Source organism: Oncorhynchus gorbuscha, linkage group LG04 (genome assembly GCF_021184085.1).
Source record: "Oncorhynchus gorbuscha isolate QuinsamMale2020 ecotype Even-year linkage group LG04, OgorEven_v1.0, whole genome shotgun sequence".
Classification (NCBI taxonomy): Eukaryota; Metazoa; Chordata; class Actinopteri; order Salmoniformes; family Salmonidae; genus Oncorhynchus; species Oncorhynchus gorbuscha.
Window position 1 is genome coordinate 27,718,426 of NC_060176.1, and position 13,387 is coordinate 27,731,812.

The 13,387-nt window shown below is 39.3% G+C and overlaps 1 protein-coding gene across 2 annotated transcripts; it reads right to left on the reverse strand.

Moving 5' to 3' along the window:
- Positions 1–1,289: 1,289 nt before the first annotated feature.
- Positions 1,290–11,282, reverse strand: LOC124033179 (mucin-15-like). 2 transcript variants are annotated; one of them, XM_046345140.1, is made up of 4 exons: positions 11,149–11,282; positions 8,929–9,757; positions 2,266–2,439; positions 1,290–2,127 (listed from the first exon to the last, which is right to left on the reverse strand). In XM_046345140.1, exons 2-4 carry the CDS (start codon positions 9,734–9,736, stop codon positions 2,006–2,008), a joined length of 1,104 nt encoding a protein of 367 aa, XP_046201096.1. In that variant the 5' UTR covers positions 9,737–9,757; positions 11,149–11,282; the 3' UTR covers positions 1,290–2,005. The 2 variants fall into 2 exon arrangements, with proteins under 2 accessions (XP_046201096.1, XP_046201097.1); XM_046345141.1 differs by having other exon boundaries at positions 8,929–9,752; positions 11,149–11,235.
- Between the last annotated feature and the right edge of the window lie 2,105 nt (positions 11,283–13,387).

Genomic DNA, 13,387 nt, shown 5'->3' on the forward strand with positions numbered 1-13,387 from the left:
GGGACAATAAAAAAGCCACTCTAAAATGTGAAGTTTTGTCACACAATACAATGCCACAGATGTCTCAAATTTTGATGGAGCGTGCAATTTGCATGTTGACTACAGGAATGTCCACCAGAGCTGTTGCCAGAGAATTGAATGTTAATTTCTCTACAATAAGCCACCTCCAACATCATTTTAGAGAATTTGGCAGTACGCACAACTTGCCTCACAACCGCAGACCATGTGTTACCACGCCAGCCCAGGACCTCCACATCTGGCTTCTGTTGGAGGTGTGTCTTCCACCATAGGTGGCCTCCTAATGAGAGGGCCGGCCCTGAACCCGTCCCAATTAGTTCTCCAATCTCATTAAACATTTTAGAAAAAGCAGTGGTGGAAAAAGTACCCAATTGTCGTACTTCAGTAAAAGTATAGATACCTTCACAGAAAATGACTCAAGTATTAGTGAGTCACCCAGTAAAAGTCTAAAAGTATTTGGTTTTAAATATACTTACTAAATGTAATTGTTAAAAAGTAAAAGTATAAATAATTTCAAATTCCTTATATTAAGCTAGTTTAATTTAGTCTTTTATTTAAGGATTGCCAGGGGCACACTCCAAACATAATTTACAAACCAAGCATTTGTGTTTAGTGAGTACGTCAGATCACAGACAGTATGACCAGGGATGTCCTCTTGATAAATGTGTGTATCGGACCATTTTCCTGCACTGCTAAGCATTCAAAATGTAACGAGTACTTTTGGGTGTCAGGGAAAATGTATGGAGTAAAAATTACATTGTTTTATTTAGGAATATAGTGAAGTAAAAGTAAAAGTATTAAAAAAATATAAATAGTAAAGTACAGATACTTCAAGTATTTTTTACTTAAGTACTTTACACCATTGGGAAAAGGGTGTCATTATACTCATAGGGGGAGGGTGCTAGAGTTTTGAAAACAGGGGTGCCAATCATTTTGAACCCTATCTATATTTTAGTCATTTAGTAGACACTTTATCCAGAGTGACTTACAGGAGCTATAAGGGCCTTGCTCAAGGGCAGATCAACACATTTTTCTACCTAGTCAGCATGGAGATTCAAACCAACGACCTTTCAGTTATTGGTCCAACACTCTTAACCGCTAGGCCACCTGCTGCCCTGCTATCTTTTTTAGATGTATTTTTAATACCTTTTAAACAAACTCTCTTTCTCTGAGCAATTATATTAGTATAAAATAATCTAATTTCCCCATTGATTTATGCAATATAGCTCAGTATTTGATATTTTGATTTTATACAGTCTTTTTTTCTCATCTTTATCAAGGGTGCCAATAATTATGGACATGATTCTTGAAGTATATATCTTAACTGACTTGCCTAGTTAAATAAAGGTTCAATAAAAATCAAACATTTATGTTTATATTGAGTTGACCTGTGGCTAAATTGTCATTTAGAGTAAGGTACAAAAATAACCTTATTTGAGTGTAGGTCTTCATGTCTAAGAAATGTTTAATTACCTTTGTTGAACCATCTTGGAAATATAGCAGACAATTAAGACTTCATTTTTGGCTTTTAGTACTTCTATAATAGACTGTGCTGAAGTGTCTAGAATCCTACATTGAGATCCATGCATGACGTTTTCTCCCATTGAGATCAATGCGATAATTATGTGGAAGTCTAAGTTATGGAAAGGTACTATTCGTCCTAGGCGTAACAAAGAATGGGAATATTTCCAGCAAATTTTAAAACTTTCCTTCCAAACCAATGTAATTTTAGAAATAAAAACAACATTATTATTCAAATGTTCCAAAATAATAATACATTCCTAACACATTTCCAAATTCTCAAAGTTTCCTGGAATTTGGAAAAATGTACAAACCCACATAACCAATGCATTAGTGTGCAGTAAATCCATGACTTGACATTCTGCTATAGAGACTTATGCACGTTAATGTGTATGTTGGGTCTCAATAAGTATTTTGTATATGAAAGTCTCCTTTAAAGTGTTTAAGGTTAGTCTTGGAGTCCTTCTCAATTTTGATGTCCTTGTGGAAAGTGGTCCATTGGGATATTTTCCATTTGGAGTCCACGATTGTAGTAGGCTGAACCATCATATTTCAAGTCCACAGGCTCAGGGTTGTTCAGTCGTAGAACTAGGAGTGAGAAACAGACATGTGACATTTTGCATAGGATAGGATAACAGGAGCTTTCCTATTATTGATCCAGTTCTATCAGATAGAAAATATGCCAGGAAATCCTAAAAGGGAAATATCTCTAAGGGAACTTCCTACCTGGGTCTGAGGGGATTTCCTCAACAAGCTTCCTGTGTGTGAAATCCCGTCGGTCTCTCCTTCTCAGGATGACGTAGACCACCATCGCCACGAAGCACACTGTCACTCCTATGCCCAGGAAGGCAGCCCATGCCTCACTCCTCTTCTTGTTCTGCACTGCATCTGAGGCCAAACCTTTAGAAAATGTATCAAAAAGAATACATGAAAAATAGGGAAATACATTGCAAATACAACATTCTAATATCGGTGCAATTCTAATATATGGTGCAATAAAATGTTGTCTGGGATGATATATCTCTGTATTTCAAAATATTCATCCAGTTACACTTTATTTGGATAGTTCCATATACTGTAGATTATATACAGATGGTCAAACTATCAACAAAGTGGCTGTTGATAAGCAAATACTTCCTAAGGTTACGTTTAGGGATAGGTTTAAAATAAGGGTCAGGGTAAGAGTTAAGGTTAGGGTTAGTGATAGGTTTATGATAAGGGTCAGGGTAAGAGTTAAGGTTAGGGTTAGTGGATAGGTTTATAATAAGGGTCAGGGTAAGAGTTAAGGTTAGGGTTAGGGATAGGTTTATAATAAGGGTCAGAGTAAGAGTTAATGTTAGGGTTAGGGATAGGTTTATGATAAGGGTCAGGGTAAGAGTTAAGGTTAGGGTTAGGGATAGGTTTATAGTAAGGGTCAGGGTAAGAGTTAAGGTTAGGGTTAGTGGATAGGTTTATAATAAGGGTCAGGGTAAGAGTTAAGGTTAGGGTTAGGGATAGGTTTATAATAAGGGTCAGGGTAAGAGTTAAGGTTAGGGTTAGTGGATAGGTTTATAATAAGGGTCAGGGTAAGAGTTAAGGTTAGGGTTAGGGATAGGTTTATAATAAGGGTCAGGGTAAGAGTTAAGGTTAGGGTTAGGGATAGGTTTATAATAAGGGTCAGGGTAAGAGTTAAGGTTAGGGTTAGTGGATAGGTTTATAATAAGGGTCAGGGTAAGAGTTAAGGTTAGGGTTAGTGGATAGGTTTATAATAAGGGTCAGGGTAAGAGTTAATGTTAGGGTTAGGGATAGGTTTATAATAAGGGTCAGGGTAAGAGTTAAGGTTAGGGTTAGTGGATAGGTTTATAATAAGGGTCAGGGTAAGAGTTAAGGTTAGGGTTAGTGGATAGGTTTATAATAAGGGTCAGGGTAAGAGTTAAGGTTAGGGTTAGTGGATAGGTTTATAATAAGGGTCAGGGTAAGAGTTAAGGTTAGGGTTAGTGGATAGGTTTATAATAAGGGTCAGGGTAAGAGTTAAGGTTAGGGTTAGTGGATAGGTTTATAATAAGGGTCAGGGTAAGAGTTAAGGTTAGGGTTAGTGGATAGGTTTATAATAAGGGTCAGGGTAAGAGTTAAGGTTAGGGTTAGTGGATAGGTTTATAATAAGGGTCAGGGTAAGAGTTAAGGTTAGGGTTAGTGGATAGGTTTATAATAAGGGTCAGGGTAAGAGTTAAGGTTAGGGTTAGTGGATAGGTTTATAATAAGGGTCAGGGTAAGAGTTAAGGTTAGGGTTAGTGGATAGTAAGTTGAAATGTTGTTGACAGTTATTGAACATCGACAAATCATATACAGTACAAACCATCTACTTGTGACAATCCAAATAAAGTACCATTCTTCCTGTAATTGAGGGCAAAATGTGCATTTAAAAATAAATGTGCACAACGAGCACCCTTTTGCATGAGTAGTCTCCAACTCAATAGATAGTACTATTTCCCAGCCGTGGCATAACGCTGCCACAATCAGTGCAAAAGCCATGCGTGAAAATAACAGGTTTTATTGCAATTCAGTAAAAGTTTTCCATCTATTTAATCACGTTGAACCAATTAGTGAAACCAATAATTAACCAATGTCAGTCAAATGAAGTGTATCAGTATTTCATTGCCGTTTCATGTCATTTGTGAAATTACCACGGAAGTGATACAGTGCTTTCAGAAAGGATTCACACCCCTTGACCTTTTACACATTTTGTCCTCTTACAGCCTGAATTGAAATTGGATTAAGTTGAGATTTTGATTCACTGATCTACATACAATACCCATAATGTCAAAGTGGAATTTAGTTTTTAGAATTTCGTTTTTTTTTTTTTACAAATGAATAACTTATTTAAAGCTGAAATGTCTTGAGTGAATATTCAACCTCTGTTATGGCAAGCCTAATAAAGAAATTGCTGCATTTTGCATTTATATTTCTGTTCAGTGTAGTTACTCCACAATACTAACTTAAATGACAAAGCAAAAAGTAGGAAGCCTGTGCAGAATTAAAAATAATCCAAACATACATCCTGTTTCCAATAAGGCACTAAAGTAATACTGCTAAAAATGTGGTAAAGAAATTAACTTTTGTTCTGAATACAAAGCATTATGTTTGGGGCAAATCCAAAATAACACATCACTGGGTACCACTCTTCATATTTTCAAGCATGGTGGTGGCTGCATCATTTTATGGGTATGCTTGTCATCGGCAAGGACTAGGGAGTTATTTAGGATAAAAATAAATGGAATAGAGCAAAACACAGACAAAATCCTAGAAGAAACCTGTTTCAGTCTGCTTTCCACCAGACACTGGAAGACAAATTAACCTTTCAGCAGGACAATAACCTAAAACACAAGGCCAAAACACTGGAGTTGCTTGCCAAGATGACATGTAATTTTTTCTGAGTGGCCTGATTACAGTTTTGACTTAAATTGGCTTGAAAATCTATGGCAAGACTTGAAAACAGCAGTCTAGCAATAATCAACAATCAACTTGGCAGAGCTTGAAGAATTTTACAATCCAGGTGTGCAAAGCTCTTAGAGACTTACCCAGAAAGACTCACAGCTGTCATTGCTTCCAAAGGTTATTCTAATACGTATTGAATCAGGGGGGTTGAACTAGTGTTTCGTTTTTGCGTATATATTTTTTGGATCACATTTTTCTTCCACCTTGAGTATTGGTTGTGGATCGTTGACTAAATTGACAATTAAATACATTTTTTTCCCCACTTTGCAACATAACAAAATATGTTTAAAAAAAGTGAAGGTGTGTGAATAGTTTAAAACATTTGACCAACATGATTTATTAAATGATGCTCTCCCTGAATCTCTGATTGAATTACGTTAACCAACCCCGTAAGAGGAAAAGCATTATGGCTGAAATGCATTTACAGGCTGTGTTAGTTATGCTAATGTATTGATAAAAATGCAGTTCCTTGTGCCTTGGATCCAGCACCTAGGTTGTACTCATTAATTTTGTGACTTTTATTGATAACAATGCCACGAAAAGATAAAGCAAAGAGGACTATGGATTGTTTGTGTTACCCATGGAAACCTGTTTACCATAATACTACTGTCTTCTTGGGCATGTGGTTTGTGGTATACGAAGGTGAGATCTAACTATTCCAAGGGCAGTTTTGATAAAACTTAATACAACTAAATGAATAGTACCAGACTAGTCAATATGTTAATAAGATTAACAACATGTTTACTATGAACAACAGTTTCCCCTCTTCGAAAAAGCTTTCACAATCTCAGTCATCACATTTGGAAATTCAAATGTTTACTTCCCTGACATCTCCTTATCTGAAAACCAAGCTTGTTAACCTCACTTGCGTTTCTATTTTCTCACAACACATTTAATTTGATAAAAAGGAGCACACCCTGAATTTACATTAGAAGAAAGGGGGGTATTTATATTCATTCATGTGTTACACGTTTCGTCAAAATATTGTTTTGGCTGTTTAAGCCTGACTCCCGACTAAACGCAATGTCGATTGGCACTGATGAAGAAGTGCATTATAGCTTGGGAAAACATTGCCATTTCTAAAGGAGGAACATAATTAGTAGGAAAACCTTTTGTCATCATTGTGATGTTTTCAGATTGACATTAGATGTAGTATTACGTTAGCTAGCTAGCTAAGATTGAGGGGAGAGCATCTGATTTTATCTAGCTAACTCTAGAATTGCTAGGTATTTTTTATGAACTGCTAGCTAATGGCAACATTGCCTTCTGTCTAAAGTAAATTTGGTATTTGGTATTTTTTGGTATTTTATTAGGATCCCCATTAGCTGTTGCTGAAGTAGCAGCTCCTCTTACCTGTGTTCACACAAAACATGACATAATACAAAACATCGATAGAAAATAACAGCTCAAGGACTGAACTACACAATTTTGAAATAAGAAAATAAGAACAAAATAAGAACCCATTTTGGTTCCAGGTAGAACCCTTTGTGGAAAGGGTTTTACATGGATGCCCAAAAGACTTATTTATACCTGGAACCAAAAGGAATTCTTCAAAGGGTTCTCCTATGGGGACAGCCGAAGAATCCTTTTAGGTTCTAGATAGCACCGTTTTTCCCCAAGAATGTAGTGTAATTTAGACTAAAAAGTCACAATTTGGAATGACTGGGCAACACTTGACTTTTGGGGGCCACTATGGCTGAGGTCTTTTTTAGAATGTAGACTCAAAAAATTAGGAGTGCATCAAGGGTTCTTCTAAGATCCTCAAAGTTCATCGAAGAACCTTATGGTTCTTGGCACTGAAAAATGCCAACAAAAAGGTTCTTCCAAGAACCACATAGGAGGTTGGGTTCATAGAGGAACCGCTTTAGTTCTTGGGGGGTTCTTGCAGGAACCTAACTACCCAATTGAAACATTTGGAATTGAATTTGAGACCACAGCAGGTGCAGGCATTTAACTGAAAAATTGAAAGATCTCCTCAATATAAGGTAAGGTTTTTCCCTAGTTTGATCTAAATTGATATTATTTTATGATTATACTGTCTATCTTTCATATTTGTGCAAATGGCTGCTTGACACTTTGTCCCTTTTTACAATTCGTTCTATGACAGAATATGGACACAATTCAATGGATATCAATCAACAAAGAGGTAAGAATATGTTAAAGGATATAGCAGCATTGGGCAAAGATTACTGCACTGCGTAGTTATTTGTGTTTGTCTTTGTATGTACAATTAGTAGTGGTTTGCCTCATAATGTTATGTAGATCACATGTATCACCTACAGTTTTCATTTTAATTCATGGTTTCTCTAAAATCTTATAGGACTGTCACAACAGCCATCTTCCTCATCCTGTACCTCTTCAATAAAGATCCCAGAGCCCTCTACATTATGGACAAGGTATGTGTATGAAAACCTTTGTCAAAGGTGAACCGTTTTTCCCCCCCATTCACATTTACCACAAAAACCAAGGTATGTTTTGTTAATCATCTGTAGAATTACATGTATTCACAAACGTATTCACAAACGTCACCCTCCCTACACCTTTGATGACCTGTCCGATCATTCTGGCTATGGATAACCTACAGAGGACACCAACATCAACATGCCAGAGTCGTTTTAAAGGTTTCTTCGAATAACTTAGGGGTTAATTAATCAATTTGAAGAACCCCTAAAGGATCCTCCAGGAACCTTTTATGTTTAGTGTAACAATGGTGTGATGCTACCAAGTGACAGCGGGTCAATCAATGAATAGAGAAGATATGATCTAAGTCCGGATAATGTCTACTTTTGTGTGACATGGTTGTGGGAAACGCTACACCTTTTCACTCCATGTTCCCTGGAGTAATCAGCCAGTATTGGTTGTTAGTAGATTAATAAACATTGCCTATAAAGACTGCGATGCATAACTAGTAAGCTGTACTAACCATGGAAAATCTGTAAAGCAACATGCAAATGAGGTAAACAAACAGGTCAAACCAGCCACAGTCTAAACAAATCACTGGCTGAAATGTATGATGGGGTCTTCTCAAAGGTAACACTGTTTTTCGTTACACATTTCCAAGTTTTTACAGTTTGATAGATATTGAAATCCATGACTGGCCCTGGCAAATAATGTGTAAGTGTTTGAAAAGGATGTAATTGAGTTTGAATTACAAGAGGATCTATTCGTACATCATTTATAACCTGTCAAAATTGGGGATATCCTCCTTTAACGAATGTCTCCAAACACCCACTCAAATAAACCCTTGTTTAGTATGTTAGAAACTGGAGAGCAGTACTCTCACGCCCTGTATGGCAGCAACGAACCTCAGCTACTGACCCCCTCCTTCCTGTAGCCAGGCTAGCATAGGGGTCTTTTGTCCCCTGAAGAAGGTGTTTGTAATGGAAGCCTCCACTCACTGTGGGCATGCAAGTATTTTCTGAAAGTCAACCCTACCCAGCCGGTTAAAGAAGGGGAGTTTGTGCTTTGATTTTCTTTTTTACAAGTAACAAAAAAGAAAAGAGATCCGTCAAATGTGGGTCAGGGAGAGACTGGAAAGAAAGCGTTGTGTAAAAAAGACGATGATGATATATCATAAGTGCCCTTTGAGTGTTGTTGGGTATTGTGTAACTCTCTAACTAGGTCCCTCCTATGTTCAAATCTGATACTGTGTGGTTATTTGTAACTTTTGACTGCTCTGTCTGGTTGCTGACTCATGCATTAATATGCCTCTCCCAAAACATTTAAAACAATATCACAATGGTTAAATGAAGTGAACACACCCAAATTTAAATTGTTGTGATCTCTTGGCATCTCCCTAAAAGTTGTTACAGGCTCACTTGAACAAGCAAGTAAGTAGGTTATAGGCGCACACAGCAGTACCCTCGAGACAAAGAATGTACCAGATATTTAGACGCTAGAACACTGTCTCCTCACCTCTCGCAGAGTTGCTTCCTGAAGCGGCACCAGTTTCCATCATGGCTGTTATTGTGCTGGGACCTGTGGTTGTTGTAGTTTCTGGGATGATTTTGGCAGTTGTAGTCCCAGGGGAGTCCAAGGGAAACTTTGTGGAGGGGGAAGCAGTGGATGGTTCACTGGATGGCTCTGGTACTGCAGTTGTTACATTATGGAAGTCCTCTGTACTGTTGGTTACCCTGTTCTCAGCACCAGGATCTGGACCAATCTGCTCTGTGCTATTGGTGTCTGGAGCTGTGGTTGTCTCATTTAATTCAGTGTAATTGGACATGGAATTAGAGCCATTTGAGTTTTCTGTGATTGCAGTAGTGGTGGTAGTTTGGAATCCACTGTCCTCTCCGGTTGCATTGGAAACTTGGCTTGAGTTTAAGGCAACACTCACTGGGGGTTCTGGTGCAACAGTGGTTTCTGGAGGTTCCTCTGCTGTAGCATTTGGCAACCCTGGTGGCATTGTGGTGCCAATTGTCACACCACCTGAAGTCTCATTTGTGTCCTGGATGCTGTCCTGTTCCCCACTAAATGACACAGAGCCATTTGCGATAACCCATTCAGAGTCATCTGTTGACTCAGTACCCTCCAGGGTCATATCAACAATGTCATTGGACTGAGCTTGTGATGTTGTCTTGTTTAGCTTGGATTTGACCAATTGACGAAGCCAACTTTGATCAATCGTTTGTCCTGGAGAGTCTGTTGGTGCCTGGAGCAAGGCCACATGAAAACCTTGCAGTTGTAGAAGCAAAACAGCACTGATGATTGCGTAAAGATCCATATCTCGTCTCTCGTTCCTGTTCTGAACAACAATCAACACGTAAACAAAATATTTTTGTTAGATACATTGAGTCAAGGTTGGTTCTCCACAAATGTCAAATCTGTTTTCTTAATTATCCCATTTTGGCCCAAATGTCCCATGGTCTGCAGGCCACTATTGATTATAAATAAAGAATATACAGTAATGTACATCATTTTTCTTAAGCAACCAGTCGCCAACAATTAAAGAAATGTATGAATAGTTCAACTGATTAAGGCCAGATAAGGACTTTATGAATTCCCAAGATTCCTATATGGTATTTTATATTCCCCATGTTATGGAACAATTGCTCACCCTACACTACAAAAATTGCAAGCTCTCTATGGGTGGTAGATTGATTTGACTTTATTGTTATCTTTTAATAGAATTATTATCTATTCATACCAATCCAGGAGATAAAATGTTGATGCTGTCAGTGTAGCTTTGATCTCAATTTTGTTAAGGCTGACTCTGTGTCAGAAGGACAATTATTTCCCCTGAATAGAAGCAAATGTTTTTCTCATCAAATCTCCCAGAACTTGTATTATAGAGTGTCTGCCAACTCAGTTATGGGGACAATAGACTAAAGGAATGCCAATGCAATAATCATTCAGGGTGTAACTATGGGGAGACTCCCATGTACTTTCGTTGAGTCAATCTGGGATGAACAGCGATATTGCCTGTTGGCATGCTAAACACACATTCAGCAGCGTTTTCAAAGCACACATGAATGTCTACCTAGCATTTCCCCTTCAGAAGTATCCATAAAGCCAAGGGTTGATTAGGTTTTGATAGCATGATAGAAATAAAATATCTGAAATAATGTGTTCTGTCTGTTGGGGTTAATTACCTTATTGTATTTACATTTAAGCATAGAGAAAGTGTCATGATTGACTCAGTCACTGTAGACCATCTTTTTGCCTAAATGTTATCCTCCTTCAATCACTCTGAGTATCTTTGTGTTAGGTTCGTGTGCTCTTCCAACTTTACATATTTGGTTTGGTAAAAGTAAAGTTGGTTTAACACCATTTGAGTCCCCTCGGCAAATTATGCAAAAGGAAACATATACACTTGACAATGACCTTAATCTGCATAAAACAATAGTCTGGAAGAGATGACACATGTATATTGGTTTGCCTGACTCGTGGACAACTACTAAGTACAACTTTAACCCACCAACACCTCAATATGATCATTCTGTTTCATTTGAAAGTGGTATGGCATTTGCAATCGGACGGATTTTCCTCATTCGTTTTGGTGGCGTTATCATTTTAACTAATCAAACTGTACCAGACACATATATTGGTCACACAATTCAATGTCTACCATACATCTCCCATACAGAAGAAATTGTGAAATAGCTCTACATTACTAAAATCCCGATCACCACGTACCTTTTTCTGGTGCTTGGTCAGGTGGTTACAGCTAACAGGTGTGCAGAATGCAGTGAGATCTCTCAGTGAAACAGCCAGCGTATGAGAGAGAGGGAACAATAGGCTAGGGAAGGGGGAGGGCAGTGCAGGGTATTCAGATCAGAACAGCCAGGAACCTGTTCTTCCTGATTTTACACCTGACACAAACACACCCTGATATCCAGACAATCCCTAAATGGTCATATGGAACTGGCTATAGGGTAACTAAGGTTATTTAGACATGTCATGGTTTTACGGCTTATCTTCTGTGTTCCTGAGATGTACACTACACATCAGTTTATTTCAGTTTAGTTTGGTTTCCAGGTGTGCAGCACCTGAATTCTCCCTTTGGGCGGAGCGTCTGCCCCCAGGTCCTCGGGAACATTCCTCCCTTGTGATCGTGGAATGGCTTCTGTCGTCATGGCAACAAAAGGGCAGTACGGCGCCCATCAAATCAAATCAAATCAAATGTTATAAGTCACATGCGCCGGATACAACAGGTGTAGACATTACAGTGAAATGCTTACTTATGAGCCCCTAACCAATAATGCAGTTTTAAAAAAAAATATGAGTAAGAATAAGAAATAAAAGTAACAAGTAATTAAAGAGCAGCAGTAAAATAATACTAGCGAGACTATACACAGGGTGTACTGGTACAGAGTCAATGTGCGGGGGCCCCGGTTAGTTGAGGTAGTATGTACATGTAGATAGACTTATTAAAGTGACTATGCCTAGATGATAACAACAGAGTAGCAGCGGTGTAGCCATTTGATTAGCTGTTCAGGAGTCACATGGCTTGGGGTAGAAGCTATTTAGAAACCTCTTGGACCTAGACTTGGAGCTCAGGTACCGCTTGTCGAGCGGTAGCAGAGAGAACGGTCTATGACTAGGGTGGCTGGAGTCTTTGACAATTATTTGGGCCTTCCTCTGGCATCGCTTGGTGTTCACAAAGGCCATCGTGCCCACAGAAGAGCAGCATGACCATGAAAGTCCAGATAATATGTAGAGGCCATAAACTACCCAAATACAAGATAAAAAAATAAATGTCTAGCCAGAAAATAAAACCCTGAGCAGCCTTCCTCTGACACTGCCTGGTGTAGAGGTCCTGGATGGCAGGAAGCTTAGCCCCAGTGATGTACTGGGCCGTGCACACTACCCTCTGTAGTGCCTTGCGGTCAGAGGCCAAATATTTTCAGTCTCCTGAGGGGGAATAGGTTTTGTCGTGCCCTTTTCACAACTGTTTCAGTGTGCTTGGACCATGTTAGGTTGTTGGTGATGTGGACACCAAGGAACTTGAAGCTCTCAACCTGCTCCACTACAGCCCTGTCAATGAGAAAGGGGTCCTGCTAGATCCTCTTTTTCCTGTAGTCCACAATCATCTCCTTTGTCTTGCTCACATTGAGGGAGAGGTTGTTCTCCTGGCACCATATTGCCAGGCCTCTGACCTCCTCCCTATAAGCTGTCTCGTCGTTGTCGGTGGTCAGGCCTACCACTGTTGTCTCATCGGCAAACTTAATGATGGTGTTGGAGTCGTGCCTGGCTGTGCAGTCATGAGTGAACAGCGAGTGCAGGAGGGGACTGAGCATACACACCTGAAGGCCCATGTGTTGAGGAACCGTGTGGCGGATGTGTTGTTTATCTACCCTTACCACCTGGGGGTGGCCCGTCAGGAATTCCAGGATCTAGTGTCAGAGGGAGGGGTTTAGTCCCAGGGTCCTTAGCTTATTTATGAGCTTTGAGGGCACTATGGTGCTAAACGCTGCGCTGTAGTCAATGAATAGCATTCTCACATAGGTGTTCCTTCTGTCCAGGTGGGAAAGAGAAGTGTGGAGTGCAATAGAGATTGCATCACCTGTGCATCTGTTAAGGTGGTATGCAAATTGGAGTGGGCCTAGGGTTTCTGGGATAATGGTGTTGATGTGAGCCCTGACCAGCATTTCAAAGCACTTCATGACTACAGACGCTACGGGTCGGTAGTCATTTAGGCAGGTTACCTTAGTGTTCTTGGGCACAGGCACTATTGTGGTCTGCTTAAAACATGTTGGTATTATAGACTCGGACAGGGAGAGGTAGAAAATGTCAGTGAAGACACTTACCAGTTGGTCAACGTATGCTCGCAGTACATGTCCTGGTAATCCGTCTGGCCCTGCGGCCTTGAAAATGTTGACCTGTTTAAAGGTCTTACTCACATCGGCTGCGGAGAGCATGATCACACAGTCTT

Bases quoted from the DNA above. Each gene is read 5' to 3' on its own strand.
- LOC124033179 (XM_046345140.1), bottom strand. From the start codon at position 9,736: ATGGATCTTTACGCAATCATCAGTGCTGTTTTGCTTCTACAACTGCAA. The intron at 2,440-8,928 runs GTGAGGAGACAG...CATTTTCTAAAG, and splicing joins AGGAAGCAACTCTGCGAGAG to GTTTGGCCTCAGATGCAGTG. The intron at 2,128-2,265 runs GTAGGAAGTTCC...TCTCACTCCTAG, and splicing joins GGAAATCCCCTCAGACCCAG to TTCTACGACTGAACAACCCT.